This window comes from Phasianus colchicus, chromosome 27 (assembly GCF_987193195.1).
Source record: "Phasianus colchicus chromosome 27, bPhaCol1.hap1.1, whole genome shotgun sequence".
NCBI lineage: Eukaryota > Metazoa > Chordata > Aves > Galliformes > Phasianidae > Phasianus > Phasianus colchicus.
Genome location: NC_143462.1, coordinates 5,085,171 through 5,103,667, shown reverse-complemented (window position 1 = coordinate 5,103,667; position 18,497 = coordinate 5,085,171). Strand labels below are relative to the sequence as shown.

Genomic DNA, 18,497 nt, shown 5'->3' with positions numbered 1-18,497 from the left:
TTACCAGCTCTGTTGCTGAAGTAGCGCCTGATTTCCTCTTTGCTCTTGTGATAAGGTAATGAATAAATGTTGGGCCTGATCCTGTGAAACACCTCTATGGACGACAACCAACAGGTTTCTTCAACTGCTAGCAAGTATTATTCACCCACTGGAAAACAGCTGCTGTTCCTGGGGCTGTTACTCTTTGTTAAAAAGAAAACAAAAAAACAAGGCTAACAGGTGAAATATGGTAAAATCCTTACAAAGGCTCATGGTCAGGCATGCATGTTACAAGACAAATACTGTATTTAAGAGAACCAGATCTAATATTACAATCTTTACATTTTCAAACCTCTGCACAAGGACTAAAGTATGGTTGCAAGTGCAGTCTTGTTAACAATCTCTAACTCAGCCATAATTTTACAGCAGAAACAGTATCTTAGTTGATCAAATAATAGAGGCATTATCATAACCATCTATAACTAAGCCATAGAAATAACTTAAATCTAGGTAACTGAAAAGTGAAAAGTCCTCCAATTCAAGGTGAGTTCACTACGACTTTAAGCTTCATTCTGAACACCTCCCTGAAGGAAGAGTAAACCTAAAAGCACAATTAGCAAAAATATCCGGAGGTAAAAACTCATGAGCCTTATAAAGCATCAGTATCTAGTTCATCTTTGGATAAGCCTTATTTGCTGAAGAGTTTAAATCTCTCAAATAGCTATGAACACTTATTTCATGCAGCTTCTGTACTCCACGTATTTTCTGATCATTGCACCATTTAACATTTCTGTAAGTGCAATAACATTGCAAAGCCAAAAGCCAGAAGAAACACTTGCATGGTAAAACTACAATTCCACTCAGTTACTGATAGCAATAAAATACAGAAAATAGAGCATCTCAGAATGCAGTGTAGTAGTAATCTATGTCATCACTTGTTATTTTGAACTACATAACATCATACTGCTAGACAAGAATTCAAACAACTTGTTAAAAAAACCACAGGGGACTCTGTACTCTAAACAAGGCATTAAAGGTATTGTATCCTAAAACAAGGCATTAAAGAAACCAGGGTGAAACGAAACATTAAAAGTGAGTCCCGTAGTGTAGATTTTAAACCTGCAAATTCTATTCCTGTTCCAGCTTAAGCCATAGTTTAAGAAAAAGAGAGCTTTTAAGGATACTGGAACAGTACCTGGTCTGTTCAGATAATGGCAAAATCTGATAGGAGCTCATGATTTTGAAATGAAAGTGGTCAACACATCCTAAGGCTGGTATTATTGTCATTCATGAATGAATGCAGATACTTGTGAAATCCCTCCCTCTCTTCATTCCCATTAAAAATAATTAATACTGGTTAAAATCATTACAAAAAACATCATTTTATTTTCATGCATCTAAGGTAAAACACAGAGTATTTGTATAAAGAGGTAGATTAAAAAAAGAAAACAGATTCTCCATTCTTTGTCACTTTTATTCAGTAGTTTGTTTTTTTTTCTCCTTATTTTCTCTCTTTTTTTTTGGTGCCAGACACGGCAAGGAGTGATTACAGTCAACTGTTTATTAAAACATTTGTTGCAACACAGACCCCCTTTACCACTGACCCCAAACGGACCCATCTCATGTGCTTTATTTTGTGTTTTGTTTTTTTTTCCTCTATACACCACCACCAGGGCGAGGTGGAGGGGGATGAAAGGGAAAGGGGGAGTCCAGGAAGCCAGAAGGAGGAATGCTACAAGCCACAGCAAGAATGAGCTGTATTTAATAAAAAAGGGGCCACAAATGATACAGTAATGAGGTTACACAATTAAATCCCATAGCATGATTGAAGGCTTTCCCTGTGTTTGACGTCATCACAATGGAAGGCATAAAAAGTGGAGTAAACCGATGTTGATACAGTCCAATCTAGTCCATTAGGCAAGATGGTGCAAGTAGTCATTTAAATTAAAAAGTGCCCTATCCTCACCTAAATGGCTAGCAGACATGGAGAACTCAGTGACACATCAGCAGAGCTTTCTCCATGTAGCTATAAAAGTGTGTTGTCATATGGCACATTTTTAAACACTGGAAAGGGGTGCCATAATGGACCTCTCATTCTCTTTCGTTTACAGGTACAAATGCTAGATTCAACTATTTCAACTATGCAGGAAGTGGACTCTTCAGTTAGGAATGCCAACCCTAATTCATTTTGTCTTGAAATATATACAAGTTGTTTGTAGTAGCTACAGCAATGATGTTTTCCTTAGGATGCCAGGCCGTGTGTAGAATCTTCTTGTTGAAGTCTAAGCTGTCAACACTAATTTCATCCTTCTTTCTCTTACCACTCGCGCACACTTTACGTGGCTTCAGAACCGTACGGGGTTTGTTGTTTTCCCGTGACGCCTCTAAGGTGATGTCTCGTTTTGTGTTTCTGTCAAACATTCTGAAGAAGTTGTTGTAAGATCCTGTCATGACAATGCTGCAGAGAAGGTGGAGGAAAGAAGGAAAAGTTCAATTGAAAATCATTACAATTCTACATCTGTTTAACTAAGGCAATTCCCAATAATCCAGTGCTACAGTATCAGTTGATTAAAAGCTAACATACATACGCTGAAGTCTATTTATCTCAAATACGTGGACACTAATCACAAAAATAGCACCCAAGCCAGTCCAGGAATAAAAACAAATACATCTGAGGCTTTGGGCTGTCTGCCTGTTTCGATATCAACTTGGAAAAGCCTTACATACATACGGAGAAGCATTCAACTTACCTGTCTGATCCGTTCCAGCAGCATTCAAATTTGTCAAAAATGCAATCGTTTTCATACAGTGAACAAAGTTTACTTCTGAGGTATTCATGCACCTGGGAAAGAGTTAAAACAATTAATATTGAACATGACAAACCTGTAAAATAAACCGTGTCTGGCAAACCTGGCTTCTTCCTAGAAGTCCTGTTTGGTGACCCATCACCCTCCTATAGATGAAGAGGATCCCTTCAAAAATTTTCTTATAAAATAGCTTGGAAATTCAGCAAGTGTCAGTGCTAGCTGAAAGCCTTTTCTACAAAGCAAAGGTTTTACCTCCATGTACTCCAGGAGGTAACAGGACACTATGAAATCAACTGAAGACTAAAAGAGAAGAGCTATCTCAAAGCTGAAAATTCCCCTTCCTGCATTTCCACTGTATAAGTGGGAGACTTTCACATCAAAACAGTTTGAGGTTCTGCCATCAGCCTGCAAACAGCAAAATCCTTTAGCACGTGTGGAACCCACTCACCTCTCTGACGCTCTGTCTGGCCAGTCATTTACAGACACATCTAACAGCTGCATCAGGACTAGTAGTAAGACCATCAAGTGTCCATCAATGTTTCAACCAAATACCTGGTATGTTTCCACAGGTCTGTTCTCCATATTTAAATCCCAGATCTTCACTGACAGATAATCTCTAGTCATCATGTAACGACCACTATGGCTAAATTTGACATCAGATATGGAAGAGATGATTTCAGAGAAAAATGATCTGTTGCTGGGATCTTCTGGTTCTTCAAACACTGCAAAGAAATAAAGCAGGCATTTCCAGAGGCAAGCTTCTATCTCTCCCAATACAAAATACACCCAAATTAGGTGTGGGTTTTTTTTTTTTTTAAAGCACAAGACACTTGGGCTATAAACCTTTTACAAAGGTTTCATCTAATTGCTATATTTGGAAATACTCTGAAATGTTTTTGTTGTCACTGCAAATCAAGGTTAACTTCTCAGTAAGCCAACTGTCTGGTAGTATTTGAAGGCTTCATTCACACACATGAGATTTCTGGGTTCAAGTGCGGAACAAACAATTCAGCAGCTCTAATACTCAAAGTCCACAGGAAGTCATTCCTAGCCCTGCTGTCTGGGTGGACTCTCCAGCTTAAGCTGCTAATAATTTTATTCACTACTTTAATTCTACCAAACAGGAATCTAATTTTAAGACTCATTTAGACTTTTGGTTTTTGATCTACTGAACACACTACAGCAACCCTACCTAAAGATATATCACACACAATTTACTGCTCAGTATTTTAACACTATTCCCTGTTTAACAATTTAATACATACTTACTGAGTGCTTAGTTTCATCTAGCAGCAAGATACCACAGTCCACAAATGATAAACACTGCAGGCCAGAACTTACATTTCGAATGTCTGTCACAGAGTGCTGATGCTCTCATATCACAGAGACGAATTGTTCCTTTACTGCTGCTGTATACAAACGTATTACAGCTGTTTGGGTGGAACTCTGCAGCTGTTATCACCTCTGTCAGCTCTTCCATGTTGGCAGGCTTAATATCTACAATATCTAAACCATTTTGTTAAGGAATTTCCTCCAGTTTCCACAACATATTTTTCAGTTTAAAGGTATTCAACAATTCAAAATACATCTGAAATAGCCAAACAGAATTAAAACAAGCCAACAAAAATACAAAAGGAAGACTGTGCTTGAAATCTGGAAGCAGAGCAACACTTCAAAGCCAAAGCCATGCTATACAAATACTTCTTGTGAAATATAAAACCTTTTTTTATACACATACCATATAAAACAATGCAAAAAAGATACTAAAACTTCTGTCTGTAATTTCTAGGTGCCACAAATTAATCCGCAGGTCATCTGCAGATAGGTACGTTTCATAATCACTATTAATGGAGATGGAATTGATGTGATACGTGTGAGCATTGGCAAATATTCTTCGTGGACTAGCTTCAACCATGAGGTCCATGGGCCTAAATACTGGCACCTGCAAAATACACAGCAATGGAAGTTCACATCGTAAATGTACTGTAGACATTAGCACAGTCCTTCAGTACACCAAAGCTCATTAAATTATCTAAGTAACTGTGCCTGCAAAACAGCAGGCACGGAAATAGAGTTCCAGCAGACAACACCCAGAGCATCACAGAATGTGTGAACCATGTGATGGGGCACTCACTCCCTGAGCTACATTCACATGAGCTCAGGAAAGAGAATCCCTCTCAAATGCACGTTCACCTACCCTCAAATGGAAACAGTGATGGCCAATCCATGGAGAAAACCACTCACCCGTAGTGTTGTAACTGTAGTAGGATCCCTATACCGCCCATCTTCTTCCTTTAAGTTATAGCCCTCTGGTCTTTTGTCCCTTTCACTGATTTTCCATAACTTTATTGTTTTATCTGAAATTAAACAGCCACAGTTGCAAATCAAAGCTCTAGCAATGACACCAGCCTTCACAGCTGATGGTCTTTAACACAAAGCCTTCAAACAAGACCAAAAAGACAAAAATACTTGGAGATAAGGAATTCATTTAGATATCAAATTTGCTTCATCTCGAAATTACACAAAGAAAAAAAGGCAGGATAAGCAGCATTAATAAGACCTCCTCCACAGTTTGTTCTTTTAAGAAAGTTAGAGCAAGTTTCTTTTTGATTGTTCTGAATGACTAATGGAAGTACTCACACAGTTCTACACACCCCAACAGCCAACCCATGCAACAAAAGGTCATGCAGAATTAATATTAAGTCATTGCTTACCGTTTGTAGACAATAAAAATTGAGCAGCATTTTTCTGGGGTAACCACCTAATTTTGTTGATCTTCTCTTCAATTTCTAAACTTTTCAAGTAGTCGAACTCTGGTTCATGGCTTTGAAAGGTACTGTAAACATTGTATTCTCCCCTACTGTGAGACTGGGTTTTGTTCTAAAAAGAGAATTAAATGATCAAGATAGGTATGCAATGTAGAATGCTTTGCAAGGCTGCAGAGAGAAGCCAGAACTAGATATTTATGCAGCAACATACACAGGCACACTGCTAATTAACACAAAAGCTGGATGAGATTTCTACACTCCACCACTGCCCGTGCCAGATTTGCTGCAAGGATCCTTTAGTGTGAAGTTATTTTAACAAGCCTGCAGAGCAGACTAAAGAAGGATCATCTCTACTGCAAGAACTTCAGTTTTCATTAGATTAAAGACAAGAAGTCCATCACTCCCTCATCATTAATTTTTCCCACCTTTTGTTTAAGGAGGATATTTCCTCATGAGAAACACAGCCACCTGGAAGGCATATCTACCCAGTGCTACACTCAGCTTGTTTGGCACCACGACATTCCTACATCTCCCCTCTACAAGCAGCTCTGCTATCCTGCTGAATAATGTCCACATTCCCTGAAGACTTTTCAACTGTTTTAAGAAGTTTTTCCTCCCTCTTCATTCCATTCTGAAGGGAAAAAAAAAAAAATAACCTCTCTCATGAATCTATCTTTGCTAGTCCAAGTCACAGCTGCAGCTGGCCTGTTAAGCTGGTGGGACTGCTTGGAGCACTGAAAAATCTTCAAACTTGAAAAAAGCTGTGTTTCTAAAAGCTGTGTTTCAGACAGGGGCTTTCTCGCTCTAATACTGCACTGCAGGAATGGAACCTAACATTTCCTCCAGTGGGTGACAGAACTGGAATCCGTCCTGTTCCACCCCTTTCAAGAGGCTGCACCATCAGATGCCTTTCCTATGAGATGTTCTTGACTACAGACTTCACTTCCCCTGTGCATCTCATGTCCATCCATCCAATCCCTTAAAGTGTCACTAAAACATGCTTCTCCATAAGATCCCAGCTAGTCCACATTTGTCATATTCCTTGCAGTGTTGTTTTGCTTCACACTCCTACTTAAAATGGTTGGCAGGAATTCTTAGTTTTTTCCAATATGCTTATGGGGGGGAGAAGAAAAAATGACAAAAATGCCTTAGAAATAGGACTTGGCACTAGAATATTGTACCACACCTATCAATTACACTGGCCTTCCCACCCTAGAGAACAGAAGAAACTTTGTTCCAAGTGTCAGTTATACCTAATAAATGAAGCAGGGTCACTGCATTCAATGGGCAACTTCTAAAGTCAACCTACTGAGCTTTAGGAAATGCTGGCCATGATTCAGTGACCTTTTCTTTCATTCCATACTTACCGTACTGATTTACTCTTGGACATACTTGTGTTAAAACTCTACAGAACTAGAATATGTAGGATCAGCAATGCATGAAATCCATCCTTGGGATTTAAAAGCAAAATTTAAACCAACAGATCGTCTCATGGCACTCTTAAAAATCAAAACAAGAAGGTGTTGGCCCAAGTGCCTTATGTGAAATTCCAATTTTGGCAATTGCAGGCTGCCTACGCAAATTCCACCTTCAGTTTCAATTAGATTCAGCATTCATTTCCTGCCTCTGAGTTATGTAAAGTCACTTGCTTCACTACACAGAAGGGCTGCCACATTCCAGCCCAGAGATGGCAGCAGCTCAGCAGTGGGCGAAGTTGCACAAGGCTGGGAAACTCAAGAGCTTGTGCTTTCAGAGGCTGTCTTCCTGTATGCATGGTTTGTAATGCAGTCTGGTGAGAGATGGTACTTAAATCTAACCAAGACTTAAAGCCACAGTCTTGTAGACAGTCTTAGATACAACTTGCCCTGGCCAGTTAGCTACTTCAGCCTTAATGTACTTTCAAGTAAAAGAATCTGTAAAGTATATGAGCAAACTAAAACCCCAAGAGTTTATGCCTGCCTACAAAGCACGCAATAAGGAAACCACGTGCTGCGTTCATCACAAGCTCTGGCCAAAGTTTAGAGAAGTTAGTCAGCCAGAAGCACCCCACTAGATGGCACCAACTGACCAAAGAGATTTATTACAAGTCACTGCACTCCAACTGCCTCCATACCTGCAGCAGAAAGGAACTCACTCTGGGGAACTGCGGTTTTAAATTTTAATTGTATGAAACAATGATGAAAGAAGTACCAGCACGACCTTCCACGCAGCAAGATGGCAGAGTGCCTTTCTCAAAGTGCCTTCTTCTCTTCCCCCTTCAGTAAATTCTCCTCAGGTCAGCTTCTAACTATGGACTTCAAACAATCCAACCCAGCTTTCCCACTTTTAAGAGTGGGGACCCTTCCCTGGCATTACAAGAGTTGTCACTAGAACTCCAAAAGAACAAGTATAAAACTGAAACATACCCTTACTTCTGTAATGTAAAGCAGTTAGGTTACAGCTCCCTGTACTGGGAGAGCTTTTGCTTGGTTGGTTTTGTGTTGGGGTATTGGTTGGTTTTTTTTGTTTGTTTATTTTCATCTCCCACCCATTTGTTTTCAATTCTCCTTAAAATGTCATCTTTCACATACGAGACATAACTAGATGGATTCCATTTTTAGCAGGTTTTTTCATCTCTGATTTTAGTATTAGCTCAGCTACGCACTGCATAAACTTGGCAACACAAAATCTAGCTTCAAGCTTGCATCTCAACATTTCCACGAAAATAATAAGTAGAGGAAAAATATTTAGTCATTTCTCTTGATAAAAGCAGACTGCTTTGTCAGGTAGATTAATAACAAATCTTATTATTGCTCATATGCAAATACTGATTGCTTATTTTAAACATTGGTACACTAACTTCCAGTATTAGAGAGATGCCAGAGATCTAGTGAGCTGTTTTCTCTGAAGATCAGATAATAACAAATAGATTTTGCATTACTTTGCTGAGAAATAGAAGCAAGTCTGTGCTGGACATTACTTTCTAATTCAGGTCTCAGAGAAACACAGTGCTTGTGCAGAAACATCTGAAAGCTGTTCAAGTACACGTGTAAAGAAACAAGCTCACACTCTAAAAGAAGAGATGGAGGAATTCTGTACCTGATGCAGAGATGGGATGCATCAGAGAAAGCATATCTCACAGGAGGACAAAAAGCTGTCGTCAGTATACTTACAGCATAAAAACAGAAGTAAATGCATTGAGTGCAGCAACCCATACTGTTTATATTCAGAAAGAATAATGCAGACCCACCCACAAATACCTTCTGAGGAGAACACATTTGTTAAGTACTGCTGTTTATAAGATCAGCTAGCAGTCAAACTAAAATCTACCTTCCTTCCATGTTCCCATGGCTGTACTTTAAGTCGTACACTTAAGCACTGCCAACAAACACCGCTCTGTATAAGAGACAGAGCACTGGTCAGTTTAAGAGCTAACTTCAGACGTGAACAAAATTACTGCAGACAAAGGAATACCTCCAAGTTCCACAGCAGCACGAGGGATGCAGCCAAACAGTTTTAAAGGAAAATTCCCTCTGGCACTAAAACTTGCATGAGATATGCTTTAACTAGCATGAAATCCTAGATCTTGGTAAGAAATGAGTGTTGACAGAACCTTCAACTATTTTACCTGATTGATATCAAAACAGAAAAGAACGTCTTAGGTCACAGCTACAAATACATTTAAGGGCAATTTTTATTTCCCCAACTACAGTGTAATCTGAAATAATAATCACAGCCAAGCAGAGCACTGTAAGGTGATGAATTTCAGCCTCCCCAGGGTCTTCGTGTCCCCCCCCTTCCTTCCCCCACAACTTTAAGCAGTGTCTAAACTACAGCCGAAGGCCACAATCTTAAAATTCAACTCATTGCTAACACTGTCCCAGCTTTCAGTAATTCCTTTAAGTTTCATTATCTTCTCATCATTTATTACACAAGCATACACTTTCCATGGAGCATGCTATAAAAGCACACACCTTTCCTTTAAAAAGAGAGAATGGAAACAGAGGTAAACATTACATTTACTTTTAATTAAGCACTCACCTCCTGCTCCTGTTGAAAGATGACGACTCGCCCTCCTTTGTCTCCTGTTGCTAACAGCTCTCCAGAATGGTTAAATTCTACCGTAGAAATTATATCCGCTGTGTAGGAAAAATAAAGCCCACAGGTTAATCATGGCTCTGTGTATCAAATGGGGAAGAAAGCTGTGACTGTAGGTAAAAAAAAAACAACAGCAGTCTATGTGAGTAAAGCAACTGAAGTATGAAATACAACGGGGAGCTCCTTTAAATGCACAGAAGCTATCTGGAGAAGTTACACGTTTGAAACCAATTACCAGATCAGTGAGTGTTCAGGATTTGTGCAGTTACTTCTCAGAACTGTTTTTCTGTTAGGAAAGTAATGTAAGCACAGAAACGGACTTTCAGTACACAGTAACACTGGTGAGAATCTGTAGCAATACCTGTATTGCTACATCTCTTCCCCTCTCATCAAGGAATGGGACACAGGCAGCACCCATCTGACTGCACACTGCTTTGTTATGGAGGTCTGCACACTGCACAGAACTCCAGGGAAAAGCTACCAGGGCGGGGACAGTCAGACCTGGGCACATAAGGAATGCAAGGATGTGGGACAAACAGCCAGAGCAGGATCCAAGTTTAACACAATGACTCAAGAACCTGAATACCTCTTCTGGATGAGCAAGCTTTACATTACCACTTATTTTTACACAGAGTGCTAAAATTAAATGGCAGATACACATAGACAGAAGAAGTCATATCTAACAATGAATTCATCTTGTTTGTGAAGCAAAAAGATAGAAGGGTTCAGGACAACCTTCCAGCTCAAGCACAACAACTCAGCTCTCAAACACACCCACACCCCATAGTATTTCCCGATGCTAGAATCAGAATCCAGGACATCTTTTGAACAACAGACTGCGTTGCACTGCATTAAACCATATAAATCCAGCTTTCTGCAGAAGGAGGTACCCAAGGTTTTTCACACATGCAATTCAGGCTGTTGCACATCCATGCCAGTCCATGGCAGACAAGCAATGTGTCCATCATCCCTACTAGTCAGTTTCTTCATTCTGCATCTTAGAGTTAAAAAAAATGAAGTCCAGCATCTGCTCTACAAACTGCAAGCTGCTGCTAAACATCAGCTCACAGATCTTAAGACAGCACATTGAGGAAGTGAAACATGCAAGATTTTCCTCTTATTTAATAACAAAATGAAACTTACATCATTCTCCGGCTGCCTTAAACACACGGGTGGTGGCCTCTGAGGACATCAGCAAGCTGCTCTTTAATAACTGCATTACACAGCAGCTCCAAGCACCCTGTGTATCCGTCTGGGAGCTACACAACAAGCAGCCCAGACAAGCAGGCCAAACCCCGCTGCAAAATCCTCTAAGGTAAAAGATGCAGAGTCAGAAGCTTGGCATGAAGCATAGCTGTGTTTGCTAATGTACAGCAGTGTGCCACATCACAAAGCACGAACAGGAGCCTATCTTCACTGCCACAATTATGTGGCATTGTTGAAACAAACAGGCTGAACTTTCTCAAGAGCACTGTGTTAAGAACACAGATGTGATACAAACCTGTGTGTAGGGAAGCTGAGATCCACATCGCGTGGTGCAAAACCTCGATCTGAGCGCACACCAGTACGCACTCTGTTTTTTGCCTACTGCTACTGGGTCCATTCATTCACATGTGAACATGAAGTGATTTCTCATGTCTGTAAGACTTGAGACTGCACAGCACTTAAACGAAGATGCACCATTCAGCATCTACCTTTCACATCTGGACAGCATGCAGGAAGAAGTGCAAACCAAACTAATTTTGACTGTAGCACAGAATGCAAACCTCCTTGCTGTGATCCTCTGACAGGAGGAGACCTTAAGGGAGTCATGAATTACATCAGGAAGAGTAACTCACCTCTTAATACAGACAAGTTTACAAACAATGACCATTCTGAAAAGCATTCAGAAACAACACTGCCAGTCTTCAAACTGATAATCCAGCACTTTATCATCAGATTTAAGTATGCACATGGAAGGAGAACAAAAATTCTTTGAAATCTAGCATACACATCTAAGAACATATTCACCACATTCTTTTTTGATGTAATTTACTAGAAGGTTTTGCAAGGTCAAAAGCCTGAAGTTTGAAAGCCTTACAATCTATAGCAAGGACAGTCTGAAAGTTTAAATGCACCTTTTGCATTTAAGATCATCCAAGCTTGAGATCAGCAATCTGCAAGTTGATGCAACTCCTGCTCTGTCTGTAGGCTGATGAACCTCCAGCAGCACACTTCCAGTGCTCGCATCCCCTGCCCTCTGAAAGCACAGAGAGCTGAATGACTCCCGTGATCAGTTCTGTGCAAAAGATATTTGCAAGTACTTGCACCAAATGTAGTATTTAATTCAGAAAAAATGCATTCCTTTTATCAGCAATTGCAACAAGAAAAGTAATTTTCTAAGCTCAAGATACATCTATAGAATTCTATGTGCCTTTACTGTAAGCTTGGGCTGCTCCTTCTCCAAGGACACAACAAACGTGCTGACGGAGGAGGCAGAAGGCTGCCTTACAGCAGTCCCACAGCATGGCTCAGATGCATATTTATCCAAAGTCAGCGCTGAAGAGCAAAGCAACCAATCATGCATTTTAAATCCAATAACTCACCGTTAAGACTATCGTATTCCCATACCTTGCTCAAAGACAGAGACAGACATCAAGGCACTGGTGTTGAACTGGGTGGATTTAATAGTGTTTGAGAATTGACATGGGAAGCATTTCATCTTCCGCAGCACACCGATTCGCCTGTGTATTTTCATCTGTATTAACACCCTTGTTGCCAGATAAAAATCGATGTTATCCTTTGCTTTTCAAACAGTAACTATAATTCCCATGTCAGTTACGTGTAGAGCTGGTTCTAGTCTTTCGATGCTGCAACGGGCAGAGCACGAACAGATCGCACTGCCTGCTCCCTGCCTCCTCCCTGCTGCGATGCTGTTTTTTGTTGCTGTCTCTAGGTGGGAGTCTTGCAAATGCTCTCACTGCCCAGGAGCCTTTACATGATTCCTACACCAACAGCTCCAGGGGGAAACACCCGAGGGAGCAGAGGTACGCGGTGCCCTGCACTGCTAACACCAAGGGCTTTTGGAAATAGATGCATTCATGTTTACTGCTGATGTCACCTGAACGCCCTCCCCTTCAAACACCAGACTGTCAAAGAGAAAAAACCACCACAACCTTATCTGATAACCACACCCCCACACAGTGCAGCTCTGTCAGCACTCGATGTTAAGAGACTTACACGAAGTTACGAGTACAAACACAGTACCCAAACCCTGAGGGATGTCTTAGGATGCTTCGGGGGAGGAGAAACATCTCTGAGACCAGGATGAAGCATGACAATCTCAACTGCTGCAATTTCGGAATGCTACAGCACAGCATCAAGCACACAGAATGAAGACATCTCTCTAACAAGACCAAAAAGCAGGACAGAGCAGTATATTCACTCTACAATGCTCCTCCAAACCTGTACCGAGTTTATTCGCTTGGGTAATGCGGGACAGAAGCTCAGGGCTTACCACAGTGCTCATAACTGCATCTTTGCATGGATGAACACAGCTGTCATCTAGCTCCACTTCACACTCCCGATATCACTGTAGACCATTAAATACTTCAAAATAATGGTATTCATTCATATGAAAGCAAAGGAAGAATATGCACAACCCAAAGTCCATTGACTACAGCCATGGCACATACATTGCCCACAGAAAATGCCGCAACACTGACTGAAATGCTACAAACCCCACACAGAACCACTGCACAGGTCAATTCCTGCTTCCAAGAAGCAAACCACACTACTGCCAAACTCAGCCAGCAATCTTAAGCATGCTACAGAAGTGTAAAAAGGCTCCTGGTCCATCACCTAGCATCACATGGTGGCAGGATAGAGTCTGCTTTTTTCTCAGGAGTGCTCAAAACCTGATGTTTTTCCCTGATACAGCACCTACAAGCTCATTTCTTGCAGCTGCTTCCAAAGTTACTTTTCTTCTGCACATCACCTTTATTTTTACAGCCAGCTCTAAGCTTTTTATGTATGGCATCAGTGATGCATCTTCACCTGAAGTGTTCCAATAAAACCGTAAGTACCACAAGGCGCAGACAACACTTCACTTGTCTCAGGAGTAGCAGCTTCACAGGTTTTCCTTCAGAGATGTGGAGACAAGAACCTGAAGCTCTCCAGTTTGCCTGGAACCAAAAGAACCTGAACAAGGTGTTTGTGGGAGAAGGAGAGAAGACATTCATCTCCAAGTTCTAAAGTTCTAGTAATGGTTAAACTAAGTGTTCATAACTCACTGTGCCAAAGGGAGCCATGCCAGAAGCCCCCAAGCAGTTCTTAGCAGCAGCAGACACCTCTTGCTATGTTATTCTTGAGAAGAAAACAGCTACTCAATACAAGCCTGATTTGTTCCCTAGGGGATGACAGCAATTTTGAGTTCAAAATTTTTACTCAATATTCGTTACCAACTTCTGCTATTTTGGGCAACTCACCTTACAAGAAAATGACAGGAATGAATGCCTAGTGCTGTAACACATGAATTCAGAGGCAGCTGCAGGACACCGTGACTGGGTAAATACATGCAGATAAAAAGGCCCAAAAACGGACTAAAATAAGGCCAACATGGGACAAGAACAGAACTAAAATCCCGCACAGTATCAAAAGGTGGGAGCCAAGGTCGCCTTCATCTCAAGCCAGAAAGTCCTCTTGTTTTAAAAACGTTTCCAAGTGGGACCAATACCACAATGATTACTAAGGCACAAAACCCTCCAATTCCTAAGAAATGCTCCCTTTTGTAATTGTTTTGTTACCATATATCATTCTGCTAGTAGACGTATGCTTCAAGCTGCACGTACAAGTTGCATTTGTCTCATAAACATCTCACAAATCTTGCTCTGCTTGCAGCCCCCTCAAGTGCCAAAGCTGAACCACCTCTGAAGAGCCAGAAGAGAAACTGCTCAGTCTGGGTTTGAGAAGCAAAAGGTCCTTAAACTCCCAAATAACCCAACTTCAAGACCCAGCACAGGAAGGTAGCGCTGTCAGACAGGATTCAGATGATTTGAAAACTGAAGCTTATGAATGATGACCAGTTTAAATGAAAATAGGCAGAACACATAGTTCTAAAATTGGTGAAGAAATGTATCTGACATCAGAAATGCTGCTGCTTCCCTCCGCTTTAAAGGAGAGCAATGTTTGAAATCAGCAGCTCAGTGACACAGACCAAAAAACGCACTCACACTTCAGGGGCCCTCTGTGCTTTTCAATGAAGGGATCTGATGCTGAGTAAGAATCACAGATTCCATACTAAGAGCAAATTTTTTGAAAGGCTTTTTTTTTGGCTGATGTTTTTCCACTGTTGACAAGGCAATGAAACAGCTTCATCAACTCAAACAAGCAAAAGATGCTTTAACCCAATGATTCAGGTTCCAGAAAGCCCATTGTGAGCCTGAAAAACAATTCTGTATAAGATTTGTTTCCAATAATAGAATAAAAGCTATTTTATTAGTACAGAAGAGGCTATCTGTTTTAATGTACCATGAACTTTTTATAAACTCTGCTTATAAAACATGCTTGGTAGGCAAAACGTGTCACCTACTCCACAGCAGCAAGTCAATCACAGCAGCCAACAAAGAGCCTCTTTATTCCTGCAGACCTGGAAGGTTTCTGTGCAAGTTTTTGGAATCACGTTGATCTGCTGCCCCAGCAGCCAGCAGTAAATTGGGGTGTTTACACAAGTGGAGCAATCTCCTGATGTTTCCAAGTACTGAACAAAGAATTGTAGTATTGAAATGCATTTTGCTGCTCCCTCATTGTTTATACACCTTCCCAGTGGCTCCAAGTACTGCTCTGGGAATTTTCCACAGGAGCAACTGAAACATCTCGGCGGCAGCGCAGAGCAGATTGCTTACAGGTTGTAATTCTGTCCTAAGGAGTAAAAAGGCAACTTGCTGACCAGATGTGCAGGCTGTGACCTCAGATTTGACGATTCATAAGGCTGGCAAACTGTTTTTGATCCAACTGAACATCAACTGATCATCCCAAGGACACTTCAGAAACCATCTGGAATGGGAACACTTCAAGAATGCAACTTTTAGGATTACTACTAAAATCCAAGGAAGTTCAAGCAGTCTCGAACTGAGGAGGCAGAACAGGAATGGAAAAACGTAATGAGGTACGAAGACATCATAATACATTGAATTCAACAAACAATAGCAACAGTGTGCCTGTTCTTCCCAGCTTATCTCCAAAGATGAATTCAGCCCAAAACTGAGCAGGAACATCTGCACAGAACTTGCATGCCTTGGTTTGGAAATAACTTGTGGATGGTTTGGCACTTTCTAACCAAGAGTTATTTATCATGCTTATCAAGAGTCCTAATTTATTGTCTGTTAGGTATCTGAAGCTAGATAGTAAACTGTTAATATCAAAGTGAATGGGAAAGCTGTGTAACAAGATTAAAGAGAGTGACAACGCATGTATTTGTGGAGAAGAGGGATTCCAATAACTACACACACCAGGAAAAGCAGAGAACCAAATGATGAGCACTGTTTAGTACTGACAGTATGAAAGAAAACACCCTCTGCATTCCAGCCTCATCCCTAATTTATGTGTGCAGAGGGGGAAGGGAGCTCCAGGATTCCGTAAAGTTACCATGACCAGTTTTACTATTGACTTCATTTCCCTTTTCTTCATTTACTTTCAAGAGTGATTCTCCACACTCATCCCATCTCTCAGAAGTGACCAGGCAACAAAAGCAAAGGCAACCAGGGGAAGGCATTCCAATTGCCCAAAGTACTTCTCAGGAGTCATTCCACACTGCTTTTTGAAAGACCTTCTCTTTGCTAGGAGAGGGCATTAAAAATATATTATTTCTTGAGAAGCACGGGGATGGGATGGAAATATACACAAGACAGAAGGAAAGAAAGAGGTTGTCTTTTGTGGCAAAGCTTTTCATTCCAGTGCCATGAAGCAATGCAAGGGGCAGCTGGTTACTCGGTCCCTCCTAAGTACCAGCCTGCAATACTGCTGCACACAAAGCACCCAAACACAGACTGGAGGGGAGTTCCTATGATCCCCAGCTAGCTTTGTGCTGGAGCTGACCCTACCAGAGTCAGAACACAAACATGCAGAAGCCAGAGATTCAGTTCAAGCAACCAAGTTGGTTTTGTTGGCCTCTGAAAGTCTGGGAAATCTACACACAGGGAAAACATTCAGAGTATTCTCCATCTCCCACAGAGAACTGCTAGCCCTCCAGGCCATTGTGCTACAAATAATAAGCACATAATCACTAAAAAGCTTCTTTCTCAATTTCTCCATTTCTTCTCCTCTTTCCAACCATGCCAAACTTTGAAGGAAAAAAAAAAAAAAGCACTCTACGTAACAGACAAGTCCCAGTTTAATTACATGTTCAACTTTGGATTTTAAAGCCTGACTGACTTACTTTATCCATATCTTACCTTTAACTTTCTACCCAGTTCCCTAAAGCAAAGGCTGGACCCCTCCTCATTAAGCAGATCCCCTCCCACTGCAATGACAGCAATAGGAACTTGAACCTTGTTGGCACTGGTTTGATGTATGGCTAATAATTCCCCTATAGTTTTACTAAGCTCAACACCCAGAGAGAAAAACAACCCCGAGTCCATCTGCTCTGCACGAAAGCAGCTGCTCCTGTCTGCAAAGCAATTGCAATGACATTAAAATTGCAGAAAACAGAACTGAAATAGAATTAAATCTCAAGTTGTTTTACAAAAGTACTACTTGTGAAATGGAACGATAGCTGAATATACAGGTGAAATGTTTTAGCAAGGTAACAGCAGAAACAGAACAATCACTTTCTACCACCACACACAATGCCTTCCATCTGGGAAACCATCTCCTCAAGCTTCCTGATATTGCTATTTTCAAACTAACCCAAGGCACTTCATAGAAAGCCCACCCAGTGTTTTATACAACAACTGAAGCTGAACAGGGAGCAGCACTCTGACTGCTTTATTACTTCTGTCTCATAAACAATCACTGTGCCTCCCTGGGCTGCTGCTGTTTGTGGGTCAGCACTGCCAAGCCCCCACAACCCCACTCACTCAGTGCAAGTTCCCCAGCAGTTATCACTCATTTCCTTTACGTCCCACCTCCAGATGAGGCAAGAGCCTAACCAACAGGCCTTCTGCAACAGTAGTGACTTCCACAGATCACAACAAACACCACAGAAAGGCATCACCATCACCTCACTTTTTTGAATGACCTGCCACATATCTCAGTTACACTAAGCAGCTTTTTACTCAACCACCTGAGCTTCATTTGCTGGGGGCAAGAGGGAAAAGAGGAACAAACACAACTCCAGAGGCCACAGCTGGATTAGCAGAACACCACCGAGCTCACAACCAACATCAAATGCATTTCTGTCCATCCATACAGTGAGTTTAATTTACATTTCCAACAACAGCTCCCTAGAAGTAACAATTTGGTAATGCTGAGACAGAAAGGAAACATATTTAAACGTCAGCCCACCAGCTTCCTCCCTGACTATAGAAGGAAATCCAGCCTCTCCAGCACACACAGCTCCAGGGCCCCTGTAGTGGCACAGGGAAAACAGGACGAAGTCAGAGCAGTCCTGAAAACAGGTGGGATGGATGTGCAACAGCTCAGTGCTTATCACTGAAAATGACAAAATTAAATGTCTCATCTCTCTGAAATGAGTTAAAGCATTCACAAATTAGTACAAGTTTCGGGAAAGAACTTTAAGGCTTAAACTGATGTAAAAGTTGATTGATCCACCATGGACCTGGTGAAGCATTCGCTGTACCACAATTACTGCAACCACTGGACTACATCTGACCACAGGGGTTTTATTCCTGCTCACCAAGTCTGGAACTGTGTTCTGTAATCCCCTTTA

The 18,497-nt window shown here is 41.1% G+C and overlaps 2 protein-coding genes across 4 annotated transcripts in view; one reads left to right on the top strand and one right to left on the bottom strand.

The window, feature by feature from the left end:
• The window catches only part of EBF2 (EBF transcription factor 2), a 189,518-nt gene that overhangs the window by 4,139 nt on the left and 166,882 nt on the right, over nucleotides 1–18,497 (top strand). The gene's annotated exons all lie outside the window — the stretch shown is intronic.
• Nucleotides 1,337–18,497, bottom strand: part of PPP2R2A (protein phosphatase 2 regulatory subunit Balpha) — a 37,437-nt gene continuing 20,276 nt past the window's right edge. For all 3 annotated transcript variants that reach the window (XM_090125414.1, XM_031608029.2, XM_090125415.1), the window contains 8 exons: nucleotides 9,575–9,672; nucleotides 5,501–5,666; nucleotides 5,031–5,143; nucleotides 4,551–4,728; nucleotides 4,128–4,292; nucleotides 3,339–3,508; nucleotides 2,730–2,821; nucleotides 1,337–2,437 (listed from right to left, as the gene is read on the bottom strand). In XM_090125414.1, coding sequence (XP_089981540.1) covers nucleotides 2,158–2,437; nucleotides 2,730–2,821; nucleotides 3,339–3,508; nucleotides 4,128–4,292; nucleotides 4,551–4,728; nucleotides 5,031–5,143; nucleotides 5,501–5,666; nucleotides 9,575–9,672 — 1,262 coding nt within the window. In that variant the 3' untranslated portion in view covers nucleotides 1,337–2,157. The remainder of the gene's footprint in view (nucleotides 2,438–2,729; nucleotides 2,822–3,338; nucleotides 3,509–4,127; nucleotides 4,293–4,550; nucleotides 4,729–5,030; nucleotides 5,144–5,500; nucleotides 5,667–9,574; nucleotides 9,673–18,497) is intronic.